This window comes from Mycteria americana, chromosome 3 (assembly GCF_035582795.1).
Source record: "Mycteria americana isolate JAX WOST 10 ecotype Jacksonville Zoo and Gardens chromosome 3, USCA_MyAme_1.0, whole genome shotgun sequence".
Taxonomy (NCBI): Eukaryota; Metazoa; Chordata; class Aves; order Ciconiiformes; family Ciconiidae; genus Mycteria; species Mycteria americana.
The window spans coordinates 132,154,445-132,172,490 of record NC_134367.1 but is presented as its reverse complement, the minus strand read 5'-3'; the positions used below and the strand labels follow the sequence as shown (position 1 = coordinate 132,172,490).

The window sequence follows — 18,046 nt, the reverse complement described above, 5'->3', positions numbered from 1 at the left end:
AAGGGACGGAAGGAGGAGGCAGCCCATGGGGACCACAGGAGGTCTCCCGCTTCCCAAAGCAGCAGTTCCCATGTGCCAGGCTGCTGCTGGAGAGGGTGGCACAGATCCCAGCTCTTCCTTGCGATGGCCAACCTCATCAACACTTGGACAGCAACGCCTCAGGGATGGGGCGAGGGGGGATCGCAGGACCGTCCTGCAAATTGTGATACTTGAAAACGAAGTCTGCAACGTGATGGCAATGTGACCAGAGGGCTAGCGCCCTGTCATGCTGCTGCTCTTGGTGGACTGCCAGACAGGTTTAGGGGCTTCTCGGTAGTCTTCTCCTAGCAGCGTGCTGGGGGCTTATTTTCCTTTGTGTACTGCAGGCTCAATGTCACCCAGGAGAGCTGTACCAGAACCGATGTCTGAACCCACCACCCGAGGGCTGGTGCCTGGGTCATCGTTCCTCGCTGCTTTTCTCTGATCATCCCTAAGCCGTGGGAATTCATTCCTGATGGCCCTAGCATCTGCTGAACGTGAGCTCACCGGTGTGTCACACCACAGACAGGCTATTGCTGCGTGATTTTTCAGTGAATGTCAGACCAAGGTTCATCTGGAAAAAGTCTCTCTAGCAGCCTGCGCTGCTAAGTAACATTGCATCAAATCCGCGGTGGCTTTGTAGTGTTAAGCTCTTCCTGAGTGATTCTGGGTTCTTGATGTCAGCCCACTTCATATCTCCTTGCATGATACAAGGCGCCCATCACCAGTCTCTGGTGCTTTCCATTCCCTCAGTCCAGCTCAGCCACAGACACGCACCTCCTGACAGATGACAGATGGCTTTGGGAGCTTCTGCTGAGGCAGTATCTCTCTCTCGGTGTTTAAGCGATAGCCGAGTTCCTCCAGAGCATTATTTATTATACTCTTATTGTGCACAGACTCATTAGATGCAAAACATTCTGCCAGTCAACTTTATTCTGCTCCTTCGCAGCTGTCATACTGGCAGCCCAAAGATGATGACAGATGATGGTGACGGACAGGGGCACTGTAATCAATACAGCCTTAACAGATTTAAATCAGCATGCCACTCATCTATGGAAAATACTGTAACGAAAAGTCTTCCCGTATTCCTGCTGTGTACGTGCAAACACTTGGTGCTACGTTCTTTTTTCGCGTGTCGTATGCACACGGTTGTGAGGCGAAACTTCAGCTCATGCCCCTGTACGCCTGCTCACAAAAACAAGTCAGAACATAGGGGCTGACAAAAAAATGCCGGATGAGTGCCGTTCTCCGGTGAGCTGAAACGGAGTCTGTGTAGGCACGCAGCCCTGACTCCGAGACCCTGCAGAGAGAAGCGTGACACGCAGAGGTGGTGGCGGTACTCAGGAAAGCTCAGGGAGCGGAGAACCGCTGCTGCCTTCAGCTGCTGACGGGGAAGCCGATGGAGCTGGCGAGAAGCTCCCAGGAGGGAAGGTTGCATTGAGAAAGGAGTTCATCCCCGCTCCAAATCGGACGTTAGGCAGAAACTGTTACTGCTGTTTGTCAACGAGACTATTTTTCTCTAGTGGCGGACTTCTGCTACTGCTTCTTGCACAAGAGAAGACTCCGAATGTGTCGGCTCACTGGTGCGCACCTGGCACAGCAGCAGCCCTCCCGCTCAGCTGCCTCTGCCCTGCCCATCTTGTTTCTTAAAACGCTGTGCTTTCGTCTAGCGAGTACCAGGTACGCTCCTTCACGGAGGGTGCCAGGTCATAAGTTTCTGCAGCATGAGTTGTGCTTTAGGATATTTGTAAGGGTTTGGGGTTTGTTTTGGGGTTTGTTTTTTTTTTTTTAGCAAAACGTAGATTGACTTTTCAAGGAAATGCTTGTTGCGGTATTAATTTTTTCAGCGCTTGTTTACGCAAGTAATTATAAGATAAGATGATCATATTTCATTTGCTAGCACCGCTGTCTTCTGTTTTCTTTAGCATTATCAGAAAAACAACTGATTGCCCATCAATACAAACAAAATGTTAATACTAAGCTGTCTTACTCTATACTAAATTCCAGGAGGAGAAGCACTACAATAGGGAACTTCAATCAGGGTACATTTTGTAAGGAACAGATAAAGGACAATCTTCCGCTGATACCACAGATGTGGTGCCAATACAAAGTCGCTGGGGAAATTCATTCAAGTCACAGATTTTATTAAGAGGAGTGACAACAGAAAATGGCTTAACAACAGCTCAGAATAATGGCTAAGAATAATGAGAAATACAATATTGGGTTAATTTGTTCTATAGCAAATTAGCAGGGTGGCAAGGTTCCTCTCCCCTCCCCAAATCAGCAGCACTGACTCAATAAGCACTGCTGACATTTTGTTATTTTTGTTAATGATTCCCAGGCTGCTTTTTCATGTCCTCACCCCTGTCACTGCCCTCCTAATGAAGTTGGTGTACAGTGACAGGACACAGCAGAGCACAAAATCTTCCTCGTGTTAATCCCCCTTAATACCTGAAGGTTTAATTCCATTTCAACATCGTCAAACGGCTAACTTAATACTATTTGCTTATGCAACAGGCAAAGCGATGGGAGGGGGTTTCTTTACGTTGCCTCTTGTGACTGTCATGAATCGCACCAAGCGATTTTACGCTCGCTGCTTCTGGCACCATCCCCGCAGCTTCTGCCGCCCCTCCGCCCTCCTGCCACCGTCCCGACGCTCCGCTTAAACCGCTGCCAACAGCCCCCTCTCTCCTTCCAAAGGGGAGAAGGCCTCCTCCACAGCCTCACCCTTCAGTCTGGTTTCCTTATTGTGGAGGCAGGCCTACTGAACGAAAAGCTGCCCCACAGCATCAGCTCTGATACAGCAGCCATGCCCTGAATCACTTTTGTCATCTGCCTTCTGCCTAAACCATCCCACAGAAGTGGGAAACCGTCCCACATTGGCAAGCTACTTTTTTTTTTTTTTTAAAAAACAAGGTTTTCTGTTAATCGAAGGCAAGTTTTCACAGAGAGCCTTGTCTGAGAGCAAGGACGGCATGTGACACTGCCTCAGACGTCAGTCTGGTCTGAGGCTTGTCCCTTCTGCCTGCCTTAAGACTGCCATCTTTGTACCTACAGAGCTCCCCTACAAATTCAGGGCCGAGGTAACGCCGCGGGCCCCTCGGGGGAGCGCAGAGCTGAGCCCAGCCGCGGCCCCACGGCTCTCCCTCCCGGCCCTCCCCTCACGGCTCTCCCTCACGGCTTTCTCTCACGGCTTTCCCTCACGCCTCCATGCCGCCCTCACACCCGCGCCTGCGCACTGTGGCGCGCCCGCCTCTAAGATGGCGGCCCCGCCGCGTGCTCCTCACGTGACCGCCCCCCCCCGCCGCCGCCGCCGCCGCCGCGGGCGCGCGCGCTCCCCCATGGTGCCCCGCGCTGCCCTCTGCCCCCGGAAGCGCTGTTCGCCGCCTGCCCGGCGCTGCCGCCGCTGCCGAGAGCCGCGGTCCGGCCGCCCCCGCGTCCCGGCCCGCCATGGGAGTCCCGGCCTTCTTCCGCTGGCTCAGCCGCAAGTACCCCTCCATCATCGTCAACTGCGTGGAGGAGAAGGTAAGGCGGGCCGCCCCCCGGGCCTGCTGTCCCGGGACGGGCCGGGCCCTCTGAGGGCCGCCCCGTCGCTCCACGGGGCTGAAGGAGCGGTGCGGGTCGGCGGGGGGGGTCCGGGCAGTTTTGGGAAGCGTTACTTGCCGGCACTTAGCGCCTGCCCGTACTGTGCCGCCTGCAGCCCGCTCTCCCGGGCGCTCCCGGTGCCTTTTCAAGGGGTTTGGGGGTTTTGAGGGGTTGGGTTTTGTTGTTTGGGGTTTTTTTTTTTTTTGGAGCGGGTGGTTTTAGTCTCGGTGAAAGCGGCCGGTGTGGAGGAGAAGCTAAGGCGCCCGCTTGGGTTTCCCTCGGGTGCGTGAGCGGTTCAGCAGCGTGGGAGGAAGGGGGCCTGGAGCAGGGCAGCGCTTTTCGCCCACAGCTCCCTACTTTTAACCGGTTCGGTGACATGCGAGCGGTTCCCGGCGGGGTGGGCGCTGCCTTTGTGTTGCTTCGGGCAAAAAGAGTAGGCTTTATGAAAGCGTTTGGCAAAGCTTGTGGTGAACGGGGAGCAGTGGGGGTGCTTTTTGCTGTTTCTTGTTTTGTTTCTGTGTGTGTTCTTCATAGTTCCTGCTTTTCGACAACTTTTTCTTGTAAATTATAAGCTGCAGCAAGCTTTGGGACTTGTTGAAGACAAAAGTGAAGGTGCCTGTCTTGAAAAGAGTAAGGAAATGAAAGTGTAAATAGTTAAAAATAGTTGTGGGTCTGGAAGCTCCGTGACCCTGCTGGTGATGTGGGCTCAGGAAAGCCGGTGCAAGAGTGAGGGCAGGAATGAGACGTTTGAGGAGGAACTCTGCTGCCCTTGATAGCTGCAGGGTTTTATGTGAGATTAAAATGTTGTCTTGGTGTACGTATGGTCATACGCTTCCTTGGGCCCTCATTCTCGTAGCATTTGAGTGTTGCTCAGCTGTATCATTTTCAGGTCTTATTCGTTATTTTTGTCAGTCTTTTCTTTCACATATTAGTCTTTCTGCAGCGTCAGACTTTACTCTGATTTTTTTGTGTGTGTGCACAGTATATCATGCTTGCATCCAAGACTTAAAACAAGTCTGTAGTTGTACTCTTTAACCTTGAACAGCTTCGGCTGTTTTTTTGTCTCATTGCTGGTATTTCCTAGTATAGGAGAAAGAATCTCCAGCCCAAACAGGGAGCTGATTTTTCCAAAGACATGCTCTAAAATGTGGCTTTTCATAGCAACAGAAGATGCTGTTTGCTGAGCACTTAGTCCCCACCTAGCTTCTGGACTCCACAGGTGGTCTTCACTAACCCGCAACTCGGGGCAGATAGGGTTTTATTAATTGCTTTAAGCTGGCCGGTCACTGCCTTTGGCTGATGGCTTATATTTATCCTCTCCCTTGCACCAGCACCGAGGTCTGCATGGTTATCTGGGGAGCCCTTTCTAGGAAGTAACGCAGCTGAAATAACGCTTGTTTATATGTTTTTGCTAGGCAGGTTCTCGCATAGGCTGGTTCCTTTGTGCACATCACTGCAGCCACGTGAATGCTTGTGCCACCCTAAGGGACGCGTAGGAGGTGGCAGGTGACAGGGAGGATGGGGGTGTCTCCCTTCAGCGACAGCACAGGCTTGCGTTGGATTTGAATAGCTGCACTGTGGTAGCCTTACGGCGCAGCGAACACGGCAAGTTATTCCCTTCAGGGCTAACTTAGCCGAAGTTTTTCTGCGAAGATGAACTCTTGAGTTCATGCTTCCCAAACTGCTTTTCCTGCATGCTTTTCCAAATAATTTGCATCATCTTTTGTCAGGTTGTACTAGCTGTGTTCTGCTCTTCTTCGTAATACTGTTTTTGAAAGTTCACGTCCCTGCAGCTGAGCACGTGCTGTGGCTTCTGCCTTTTTGCCACCTCCTATCCTTCCCTGGGAGAGACGTGCCTCACATTTGGGAAACTCTGTGCTGTGAAGGAGATAGAATTGTGTGGGCAAGGTAGAGAAGCTAAGGGAAAAGGGACTAAAGTGACTGAATTATGTATTGACACTGGGTTTTTTGACTGTGTGTATTACCTGCCTGCCTTCAGGAAGATTTCAGTATATGTGAATGGCAGGCAGATCAGGTTTAGGATTCAGTTCTTGTTACAGTCAGGGTGTTTTTGCGTTTCAGATTCAGGCAGTGAAACAGAATCATAGATTTGGATTAATCAAATGTTGCACAGTTAAAACTGTGAGTTACTCTTTTGTTTTTATTACAACTGTGGTTTCAGTAAGCCTCTCTCAGCATGATGTGTGAGGTTTATTTTACCAGTAGCTGCAAGAAGTGAATTTTTTACTCCAGTGGATAGATAAGATTTGAGGATTTGTCTGCCTGGGGGAACTATTACAGAAAAAGGCGGTTTGTGGGTTTACAAGTATAGCTTATTAGCCACTCGTATGAATGCTTGCTCTGGAATAAGCTGTTGGCAGCCGGCAGTGATTGTTCTGGTCGCTTTACCAAACTCTTGGTTTTTGTGTCTCTGATGCGATCTCTTCTGAGGATCTGGGTAGCCCTCAGTTTAGAGGGCCTTCAGGGACACTGTGTCATGATCGTGTCTGCCAGGGAAAAGTGTGTGGCAAGGGTATTGGGGGGAACTGGAGAACGATGTGTGTCTACCAGCTACACCTATAGAGCATATCACTGTTGACGTGGCATTCGCCTTCTCCCAGCTGGGATGTGGATCTTCAGAGAACTAACGTTTGAAGGTGCATGCACGTATCCTACCTGTCGTCTTCAGCTCACGCCGGTTGATTTGCTTTATCCCCTTTTCACCAAAGGGGGGAACTCGCAAAGATGAACAGTTTGGTCTTCTGCTTAGTGTCAGCATCACAACTGGCTGTACGGTCCAAGCCTTTCGTTCACCAAATCCCCCTTTCCTTCATTACATCCAAGGTTGACTTGCGTGACTGAACATCCGTTCCAGCAGTAACGTTAGACTGTGGAGACAGCAGCTCCATCGGTTATCTGTCACATTTGTGACCGTGCTGGCAAGACAGCCTCGGCGCTCAGTGCAGCAAAGAGCCCACGAGGTGAAGTTTAGTTGTGATTGTTTTGAAGCAGTGTTCTTCTGATCAAAAGGGTGCAAATAGAGTTTTGACAGTATAAAGTAGATTCTTTTACAGTTTTGTCTTCACTGTAAATGGCTGTTTTATGTTTTTGTCTTACAAGCTTGTCCGGCTGTTGCTGGATAATGCTTTAAGCTCTGTCTATTTAAAAGCAGTAACAATTTAAACAGCGGATATATCTGCAATCTGTAACAATTAAGTACAGTTTTCTCTAACAGCAGAAGACTTATCTTTTTCATCACATTTCTAAACATTTAGATTAATCTTTATTTAATCAAAACTGCGGTAGTGTTTAGGTAAAATAAAGGCTTATATAGTCTTGGTTTTACTGAGTTTGTGATTGTATGTCCTTTTGGTTTTTTTAATAATTGAGCTTGTGATAGCAAATGTTCTTTATTAAAAGAAGAGGAAAAATACAACATATAAAATAACCGAAGTGTCAGATCCTGATCTCCTCATCCACATTGCTTTGTTCCAACTTAAGAGCACACTGCAATTACAGTAAGGACAGCACATGGATAAATCATATTCATTACAATTTTTTATATTCAAATCTGGTCATAAATTTGAGAGCGGGCTGGGACAGTAGTGAGAAGCTGTAGTTTGTCTTACTGTAGATGAATTTAAACTTCTCTCACAATGTAATCAGCTCTATGTGTATTTTAGGATTGCTTGTAAATCTCTCTAATCAGAAATTTTGTATCTCCCGGTAGCTTGTCTCTTTGAAATATTAAAAAGTTGATCCTTGTTCTCTTACCTTGCTAGATTATTTCATTTTTCTTAAATCTGATTAATCTTCTTCTTAAGCTGAGCAGGAAGAATAAGAGGAAGATCTTGAAGATAATATAAAATCCAGGAGAGAATATTCTTAATCAAATTCATGCGAGTTAATAAAGCTGCAACCAAAGTATCATATTTGAAGATCTATTTTCAATGGTTTCAAAAGAGGCTGTAGATTAAAAGTGAACAGTTTAGTTATATCACAAGAGATATCACTCCCAGATACTTAAACCTTTTACAAGGCTGTTACATTAAAAATCTGATAGGTTTATGAGGATGTAATGGTAAAGTTGCTGACATAGCAGTATGCAGATGAAAATTGAATGGCTTTCGAAGCCATCTGAAAAGAGATCATACTTATTTTGCTTTACCTTCAAGACTGAAAATAAGATCTGTGATGGGGGCAATTTTATTTTCCATATCACATAGTTGTAAGCCTTTGATATCTTCTGAGTCACAGTTAGCTCTGGCAAGAGGTTTGATGAAAGATCAAGTAGAACACAAGGCAAGCTTCTCGTCCCGTTATCTGATGTAAACCAGAATGAATACTCTTCTTTCAAAATTGTAGGTCTTGGTTGCCCAGAGTAACGTTATTAGAACTGCAAGCTACAGTACAGTGTTGGCACCTGGCAATTAGTTTCTGCTAAAGCCGTGTGATTTTTCTGTGTGTGTTCTAGAAAGTTCAGTAAAGGAAGCAAACAGCGGTCAAGATTTCATCTGTCAGGATTTGACTAGTTTGGATGAAGAGTATAAGAACGATGTGAATTAGCAGAAATTTCACCTGTTTTCAAGAAGTGAAATAGAGGGGCTTAGTGTTCAGTTATTTAAAAATGACTTCACAAAATTGCCCTGAAAGAAGTCCATGCGCCTATAACTGTGAAAAATGTAAATACCGAATAAAGACTTACTTTGCTTTAGAGATTTTAATTTTTGCCTTTTAAGACTGGGATAAGTTCAGCTAGTTCTGCTGCTATTCTAAGCAGGAAAATTGTATGAAAATTGATGGTACAATCTCCAAGTTTTTCCTTTTAAATCTGGTTGGTTGAGCTCTGTACAAGAGATGTGGGAAACTCCATTAAAAGAGTAGGAAGCAGCAAGTCTGCATGTGTAAGTTCAGGGCAAGTGCTTGATGCGTGTTCATCAGCTGCTGGTAGGCGTCACGTGAATCAGAGGACCAGCAGTATCACATTTTTCCCTCCTGTCTCACGTAATCCTGTGATCGTAGCCTTTGCGTAATAACATGACATTCACTTTTTTCTTTGCTTTATGCCAAGTTATTCAAGAGTGCTCTTCATTCCAACTTTGTGATATGTTAAAGCCCTTTCCAGTCGTAATTTATCTGAAAATACATTTGACTTTATCTCGGTTAGCTCATGTCTCTTCCATCACTGATGCTGTTGGTGTTTAGTTCAGTGGTTTATGTGTGTTTAAAAAAAAAAAAAAAAAAAAAAAACAAACAAAACAAACAAAAAAGACTGTATGGTGAGGAAACAAAATTGAACATGGTTGCTAATCCACTTTGTAGAGGAGCCACTCTTTGAAACACTCACCAGTGTTTCAAAACTGCTGGCTTTGACAGCTTGAGAGAAAGGGATGAGTTGTGTTTTTTTTTTTTTACATAGTAATTGTAGTGCCAACTCCAGTCCCTGCTCTGGGGCTGATTAGAGAGACTGTTCTCTTCACTAGATAGTTACTTGTCATTGACATGACAGCATATGCAAAATAATGTGGGATTATGTGTTACTTCCAGCTCAGCTGAGATTTGTTTTCTTTTTACTTCTGGGTTTACCTTGTATAGCTTTTTGTAAGTGTTCAAGAATGTCAAAGAAGTACAGGAACATAGGCGGCTATAGGTAGTTAAGGTTGATTATAATTTAGCGTCGAGTTTACCATCTGCACTGTGGCCTGGGTTTCATGTTCATTAGGCATCAGCCTGGCAGTAGAAAAAGCACTGACGTAGAGGAGGTGAAGCATTAGAGTCAAAAGTTTACTTATTTGCAGAAGTGGAAGGTAAGGACTGGATTTTATTTAGCATTTCAAGTATATCCAGAGACAAACTCGAAGGCAGGAGTTGAAGAGTCCAGGGGTTTGAGCATCTTGGTGCCTTTCATAGCAAGAAAAGTAATACATATATACCCAAATTGGAGATTTGGCTGGTGGGATCTGAAAGGATCTCCTTTCTTTGTGTAGAGGAATCTGGGAAAAGTCCTCTTTCTACTTAAATCTCATTGTCCTTTGCTCACCAGGATGTGATGATATACTTTGGGAAGCTTGTCATGTCATCAGCTGGGCTCCAATATGTCATCAGCCATAGGTGAATCACTTTTACTGTCCTGCCTCACCCAGCTGTGTGTAGGACTTAAATATCAGGTCGCAGTGAGGAAAGGCAGAGGTGCAAGCTTGTTTGGATGTGTCAATCTGGGGAGCTAAGTGTTTAAAGTAGAAAGATTTTGGTGCTTCTTGGTTATCATGTTAAAGTTATAGCATTGTATTATAAACTTTGAAGTCCCTTTGCTAAATTTTGAGGGAGTCAGTATGGTCCTGGCAGTAGAAGGAATTGCTTTTTTGAATAATATGAGGTATGGAAACTTCTTATTTATAATACATGCCAATCAACAGAAATGAACCAATTCTGCTGTAACTCATCATAATATCTTCTAGTTGTGCTAGTTTATAAACAACTTTTTTTTTTTTTTTAAAGCGCTATTTTAATAGTGTAAGCATGCATCTTCAGGTAATTATGTGGGTAGATTGTTGCTGTCTTTTTCTACTGCCCTTGAAAAAAATAAACTTTTATGAGTCTGTACATTAATACCTCTGTTGGTTATTTGTGATACTTCTCTAATCAAGTACTGAAATGTTTGTTCTGACTGTGTTCACAGGCTAAAGAGTGCAATGGCGTCAAGGCTCCAATTGATACAAGCAAACCTAACCCTAATGAGGTGGAGTTTGATAACCTGTATTTGGATATGAATGGTATAATTCACCCTTGTACACATCCAGAAGACAAGTAAGGCAATTTTTTGTCTCTTTACAACTAGGATTTATTGATAGCATTTCAGATGTTACATTGAATGCTCCATGTTTTAGGCCAGCGCCCAAAAATGAAGATGAAATGATGGTTGCAATTTTTGAGTATATTGACAGGATCTTCAACATTGTAAGACCAAGGCGACTTCTTTACATGGCTATAGACGGAGTAGTAAGTATTGATATGTTTAGTTCCCGGTAATGGCTGTTTGTAAAATTAGGGTAGATGCCATCAGCTCTCATAAGATCCTTTGGGAAATAGTTTTCTAAAATGAAAAAGTACAGGTAAAATATACTGTTAATTTAATTTTGGTGAGGGTAATTAAAAGTATTCATGGGTTTTGTTGCCCACAGGCTTATATGAGCTGGCTAATGTAGTCTACTGCAGTCGGAACTTTGTTTCTGAAAAGCAGGAAACGTCCGTAAGACGGTAACACTCTGAAACTACTTATGTTCCTCTGTTCTGTGGCTTTAGTAATAATGTATGCCGCAGGCTGGGAAAGACCAGGAAACCGTTTAAGCAGATGCACTTAAAATGGGCAGTGACTGAATTGTGCTGTGGAATATTTCACAGGGTAGCCTTAAGGCACATTTGAAGCTGAAAGCTTGTCTTTTTCCATACCTGATCCTCATCTCCCCTCGGCACATCAGTTGGTCTAATGAAAGATACCACTTTTTCTTAATAACTTTGCTTTACTGAGTATTTTTCTATCCAGATTGCGTAGTCTTACTGAGAGATGCCAAAATGGCCTAGCAGACTGCTGGTAGGCCTCTTAAGCTTTGACTGTTTTTCTAGAATTTTCAGTTTCTCAAAGGTAAAATGGGTATCATTAGGTAGAAAGATTTTTAACCTGAATTCGAGTGCAGGAATTCCTAACATACATGTGTATATAGAAGTAATCCCAAATAATGTTGATGTATCCTTTTAAAAACCCCAACATACCTGCCATAAGTTATAGCTAACTACTGTCTGCCGTAGTCTTTTTATTTTCAAAAGAGTTATGAATACAACTGTAGAAGTTTCTTGTTGGAGAAAGGGTATGTAATAAATAATGCTTCTCGGAGAGATGTCACTGTAAGTTTCGTTGATTTTGCAAGGACAACTTTGAATCCTTGAGCATTGCGCATTTCTGAGATGGGGGTACAGCTGTGCACGCTGCTGGCGTGCCTCATGGAGAAGCTTAAGAGAACTATTCAGAAACGCGTCCAGCTCCCAGTGCTGCCATATGAGAGCTAGTGGTGACACGAGGGAGGGACAACAGAAATCCCTGTTTCAGTTACAGTTCAGACTGATGTCTTGTTAAATGGTCGTATAATCACAGACTGGGCAATTACAGAAGACTTGTCCAGAAAGGAAACAATTGTCCAGATGCAATAACTGAACCAGGCATTGCGATACCTTTTTTAGGCTCCACGTGCAAAAATGAATCAACAGCGGTCAAGAAGATTCAGGGCGTCAAAGGAGGGCATGGAAGCTGCTGAAGAGAAGCAAAAAATAAGACAAGAAATTCTGGCAAAAGGTAGAACTGCGGCCATATCTGAGGTTTTTCAAGTGAGAGTCACCTTGTTTGTTTTGGACGCTTCAGTAAGGTTTAGAAAAGGGCTGTCTTGCTTAGTGGATATTTGTCTGTGCATTACTAGGAGAAGGAGGGAACAGCAAGCCTGCAGAAGGGCGGATCTGTGTTTTCTGAAGTTAAGAACTAAGATAGAACAAAATGCCACTTTTTTCTTCTTCTGTCTCCTGCCTGAAATGGATTTGTGTTGAGTACTCTTAATTCCTTTAGAAAAAATTGAACAGAAGAGCAGGGATAAATGTAGTAGTGGGAAACTAACCAAAACTCTTATGGAAGGAAGTACAAATTTGTAGGGCTTGGTGAAAGGAGAATTGAAGCTTAAAAGCAGGGATCAAATGAAAATACTGCCACACAGGAATAATGAACTGCAAGCAAGGGTAGTTACTTGACAGTGGAAACTCTAAACTCGGTGAGGAAACAAAGTTGGTGCAACTTTCTAAGGGTGACAGTGACATGACTCGAGTGAAAGGAGTGTGTGTAGCTGAAGCATGCTGTCTGGGCTGGAGCAATTAATTCAGGTGACCGTGTAGGAGGAATGAATGCTGTAGCCCAAGTGAGAGGGCCATTGTGTAACCTAGGTAGAGATTGAAAAGGGAGGACAAAGACTTTTTTAACATTTCTTCCTGTAGCATTTCTAGACTATGAAGACCCTTTATGAAGCTCAGAGATGAGAGAAGTTGGTGTAACCCTGTTTGTGAGCCCAAGTGAATAGATAGTGGAAACATAGGGGAGAATATGTAAGAAAATAATTATTTCCTAATGTTTTATCTCATTTAGAAAGCTTAGTTTCTTTGAGATTTCTTTCACAGTCTTTTGACAGAATAGGTAGCGAAATCACTTTTCTGAAATAACAACAATGTTTGTAAACGTACTAATACCTTATTTTAAGATGGAGATAATATAATGGTAAGAACTGTTTTAGTTTTGTTGTTGTTTGGGTTTTTTTAAACAAACTAACTTTCAATAAGTGTTAACTGTTATTGGGGAGCCATCTGGGTTTTTATCATGCAAAAATGTTTTTAATATTCCATATTGATTTACTTCTGTTAAATATTTTTATTGCTCTAGGTGGCATTCTTCCTCCAGAAGAAGTGAAAGAGAGATTTGACAGCAACTGTATTACCCCGGTAAGTAATCTTGCACTTTAACCAGCAATTGCCAGTGCCTGAATGAAGGTTTAATTTATTTTCTTCTGTCACTTTTTAGGGAACTGAGTTTATGGACAATCTTGCTAAATGTCTCCGCTATTACATTGCTGACCGTTTGAACAGTGACCCAGGGTGGAAAAATTTGACAGTAAGTTTCACGGCTTCATACTTCAGGAAAATTAAGGCTGAGTTGGGAAATGATTGAAGAGTATAAATTTAACAGATTTGTCTCATCTTCTGGCACTGTGTTGTTACTAATAATGGACCAACTTGTGCGTTCTGCTGGGACTTCAGAGATACATTTCGTCCTAATAACACAATCTAACAGCACCGTTTGTTTTGATTTCATTTAAGAGCAATGAAAAGATTTGCTAGTAGAAGCCACAATTTGATATAACGGGAGAGAGGATTTGGGGAATACTTTTTCTTCTTTTGGGGAAAAGTGTCAAGATACACTGTATATGTATTCTTTTCAGTAGTTCTTTTTTAACTCCTTTGCTACCTCTGGTAGGCTGCATTTTCTCCGTTCATTTTCTCCATTATTCTAATGATGGATGACAACAGATCACAGGCAATGAAAATAATACATATCAGCTTTCTTGCCTTTCTGGACTTTGAAATTCTCTCCTCCTGTTCCTCAACCACTCCACTCCCACTAAGTTTTGTTTCTGACAACCCTGTATTTGCCCTGTACAAGAGGGCAGAATAGTCAGTCTTCTCAGATGCAGCTGTCTGCTTTATTTTCCATAAGTTGACTGTTAAAAGTGGTCTAATTAGAGGGCAGTTGACTCTGCTTAATTCCCATAATGTGATAATATATCAGCGTATCTATGAGTTTAGCAGATCTAAAGGGAAGCGGGCATATGTCTGCTTTATCTGTTAGTTCTCTAGTGCGTATTTTGATTGTCCTGATAATTTATAAGGAAACTTCAAATACGTTAATTAATGACGTGATAATTTCAGTGGTATTTGAAGCAATATATCGGCTTCATCCTAGAATTCGTAGAGAAAAATGAAGGTCTATTCATTGGTTCCAAACTCTTAAATAATTTAACTTTGAATCGTACCATTTTAGTTAAAGCTTTAAATTAGAATTTCAAGAATTCATAAGTCAGATTCAGTATTCAGTATATGAACTACATAAGTCGGTTTTTTTGTACTGTGGCGGCATAAATTGTTTACACAATTTAAATGTTTTGTAGGTTATTTTGTCTGATGCTAGTGCTCCTGGTGAAGGTGAACATAAAATCATGGATTACATTAGAAGACAAAGAGGTAAAATTCAAATAAATGTGAACATTTTGTTTTAAATTAAGGTATGGTCAGTAATAATTTATTTTATGTGACTTCGGTTGACTAAATGTAATTTTCTTTTGTATAGCTCAACCAAACCATGACCCAAACACTCATCATTGTCTGTGTGGGGCTGATGGTGAGTTCTCTTTTGCTAGCGATGTCCTATTAAGCTTTCTTGTGCTGTTTTGTGATTGAGTTGGGCTGTAGCTCTTAGGCTTTCACTTGTATTCGTGTAAATAATCCACTGTATTTGTTAGTTGTTGAAAGCTCTGTGTAACATATGGGGAAAGATCTAGCACTGTCCATAGCTGGAGGGCTAACTTGCACTTAGTTGTACTGTCTGGGTAGTTTGTGGGTAAGCACATCTGTGTGTTCACACTTGCTTAAGGTAGAATGTACTTCGCTTTTAAGCTTTTTTTTTTTTAAAAAAGCTTAATGTTTACCCTTCATTATATTTTATTCTTCTCTTTTGATTGGTAGCTGATCTGATTATGCTTGGGTTAGCTACACATGAACCAAACTTCACTATAATTAGGGAAGAGTTTAAACCAAATAAACCCAAGCCATGTGGTCTTTGTAACCAGATGGGTCATGAGGTTAAGGATTGCCAAGGTTTGCCCAGAGAAAAACAAGGCAAGGTAAGAATTTTGCTATTTCTAGAAATTCTTTTTATCTATAAGCTAACTTATGTTTTAATGAGATCCTCAAATTGTTCTTGCTGTTGGTTTTGGCTGAAACATAATGCAAATTATATTATTGGAATTACCTAGCCTTCCTCTTATATTAATAAGTAAAAATTGTACTTCTGTAGCACAAAAATATTATGCCAAACCTAACATCCTCACCTGTGGTGCTTTGTTGTGGTTTTTTTTCCTTTCCACTGATGAGAGAAAACGATCAGTGACTTAGCAGACATGCAAAGTAGCAAAATGCATGCTTGGCATAAGAACTTGAGAAACTGTACTTGTATCCCTCTTAACTCCTCACAGAGTAAGCCTTTAAAATTGAGCTGGAGAAACTTTAAGGTGAGCTTGGATGTAATGCAACTCTTCCCTTTTATTTTAGCATGATCAGTTTGCAGACAGTCTTCCTATTGCTGAACAAGAATTTATCTTCATCCGATTATGTGTTTTGCGAGAGGTATGTTGAAGTAGTTACTATATCTGCTTCATATAAATAATATTTTTAAACTCCCAACACAGTGTTTTCCAATGTCCTTTTTCTTTTGTGTGTGTGTTGCAGTATTTGGAAAGAGAACTCACTATGGCCAGTTTGCCTTTCACTTTTGATTTTGAAAGAAGTGTTGATGACTGGGTCTTTATGTGCTTCTTTGTGGGAAATGACTTTCTTCCTCATCTGCCATCTTTGGAGATCAGGTAGATGAGAATACGTGTTTTCCTTTCCTGCAAGTGTACTTACTGTGGTTTTAAATGATAAGAATCTCATGGTTTTGTTTGTTTGTTTTTAGGGAGGGAGCAATTGATCGCTTGGTTAACATATATAAAAATGTGGTGCACAAAACTGGGGTAAATTTTTTTGCTTTTTCTTTAAAAATATCTGGGTGTTTGCTACCAAAACAGGCTTGGTTTTCAACTATATTTTCTAATTTGCAGGGGTACCTCACAGAAAGTGGTTTTGTCAACCTGCAGCGGGTCCAGATGATCATGTTAGCTGTTGGAGAAGTTGAAGATAGTATTTTCAAAAAGAGAAAAGATGACGATGTAATTTTTTTTTGTTACATTCCTGGAGTTTGGTTTTAATCACATGCATTACTGTTGGACTGTGACACTCCTTTAACAGAATAAGAAAAAAACCAAACTTTGTATTTTTTTTTGTTATAATCTCTAGTGAATTCCTCCATACTCAAAGAACGGTGTGCTTCCAGTTGATTTTCTTTTCCTGGACTGCAAGGCCTGTTTTTCTGATTGTTATCCCAAGTAACAGCAAAATGAAATCTCTGTGTGAATTCTGTTAATGCCTGCAGCTTTTTCGATAGCCTCTATGAAAACTGAAGAAGGAATTGTTTTGTAATTTGCTGCAACCTTTGGAAGTGCAAGCCATGAGTAGGGGTGAAAAGCTAAATTTGAATTCCAAGTGCGTTCTTGCCTTGCAGTACCTCCTGCCATCTGAAATGTGTCCATAAATTGATGTTCTTTTGGTCTGTCTCTGCAGTTTGTGCAGTTTTTTGCAGACATATTCCAGTTTATTCATTAAGTACAAGGGATAAAACACCTTGTGAATGAAAGAGCAGAATTGTATTTACTTTCCAGTCAAAAAATACTGTGCCAATGCTGGCAAAATGTTTTGTTTATAATTGCCCCAGCCTGCACCTCTCTTGAAGTGGAAATGCCAATTTGATGTTCAAGTTTTCAGTTTCCATGGCCCAAGAATAAGAAGTATCTTTCCCTGAGCCTCTTTGTTTCCTGTTTCTAGGACTTTAATGTCTCTCCTACTGGTTTGGTGGAGGTTGGTTTTTTTTTTGGTGGCTGTTCCAGTGCAGGCAAGGAGCTTGTGTCCTTTGACACTGCTGTCACCTTGAAGTAAGGCTATAGCTAAACTTAGACGATATAAGCCGTTACCAAAATTGTGGGGCTTTGAATACACAGCTACTTTTTTTCCCCATAGGTTTTCAGGGTAGGGTAGAAATTTCTGTCCCATTTCCATTGGATTTACAGACACAAGAATTGACCTCTGTCTTATTCAGAACATTACGTAAAAACCTTATAGCCTTCTGGTCAGTAGAAGATTATAATGAAATATTTTCCCAAGAAATCGGTATGCTTGACTGACTTTATCTATCTTTATTCTCTATTTAGGATAACTTTAAAAGACGGCAAAAAGAAAAAAGAAAAAGAATGAAGGTAAATTAATTCCTTTCACAATGCAAAAACTAGCAAGAATTAAAATGTGTACTGTAGCTTTCAGCAGATGTGTTGGTTGAAACTGCAGTTGTAATCGAGGTATTTTCTGGCCTGCGTGTAAACTATTTTAAAAGTTTTTTTCATGGCTTTTTGTAGACTGGAGCTTTGAAAAAAGGAATTGCATATTAAAGGTTTCTTAAAAGGGAAAGGAGTGAGTGTGTTGAATGCGCTGGATGATATCTGTATGTTGTGTCCTTCAAATCTACACAAATCTGTACTTTCGTGATTATTTAGTGGTGCTTCAGCATGGTCACTGTAGAGGCATTGCTTTTCCATCCATTGGCACAAGTCTTCTCACCAATTGGATTGCTGAGGGCAATGGAGTTTAGCATAAGAGTTTAGGTTTAAATATGTATACCAGTTTGCATTAAATGGATTTGCTTGATTAGAGGCATGTTTCTAAAAAAGCAAGGAAGGCTTACCCCGAACTATAGTTATCTCGCATTCTGCCTGCAAGCAAGTCAGTGTTGCCAAATATCTCTCAAATGTAATAGAGAAGCATCAGCTGTTGTGGGAACGTGTTTGCCCTTTCTGACCCGTGTAAGCCAAATTCTTTAAAATTATGTTATTGGAACTATGTTGAGTTTGTATTCACAAAATATTCTGATATTTTAAAAATGGGCTCTTGTATGTTCATTTCAACATAGCTTTGGTTTTGGTTAGGACATTCAGGTAAG

At 42.1% G+C, this 18,046-nt stretch overlaps 1 protein-coding gene across 1 annotated transcript in view; it reads left to right on the top strand.

Annotated features, from left to right (window-relative positions):
* Positions 1-3,383: 3,383 nt before the first annotated feature.
* Positions 3,384-18,046, top strand: part of XRN2 (5'-3' exoribonuclease 2) — a 52,027-nt gene continuing 37,364 nt past the window's right edge. Inside the window, exons 1-14 of the mRNA XM_075497101.1 lie at positions 3,384-3,543; positions 10,283-10,410; positions 10,491-10,602; positions 11,839-11,950; positions 13,073-13,131; positions 13,211-13,300; positions 14,355-14,427; positions 14,534-14,584; positions 14,929-15,086; positions 15,514-15,588; positions 15,691-15,824; positions 15,917-15,974; positions 16,062-16,169; positions 17,265-17,309. Coding sequence (XP_075353216.1) covers positions 3,469-3,543; positions 10,283-10,410; positions 10,491-10,602; positions 11,839-11,950; positions 13,073-13,131; positions 13,211-13,300; positions 14,355-14,427; positions 14,534-14,584; positions 14,929-15,086; positions 15,514-15,588; positions 15,691-15,824; positions 15,917-15,974; positions 16,062-16,169; positions 17,265-17,309 — 1,278 coding nt within the window. The 5' untranslated portion in view covers positions 3,384-3,468. The remainder of the gene's footprint in view (positions 3,544-10,282; positions 10,411-10,490; positions 10,603-11,838; positions 11,951-13,072; positions 13,132-13,210; positions 13,301-14,354; positions 14,428-14,533; positions 14,585-14,928; positions 15,087-15,513; positions 15,589-15,690; positions 15,825-15,916; positions 15,975-16,061; positions 16,170-17,264; positions 17,310-18,046) is intronic.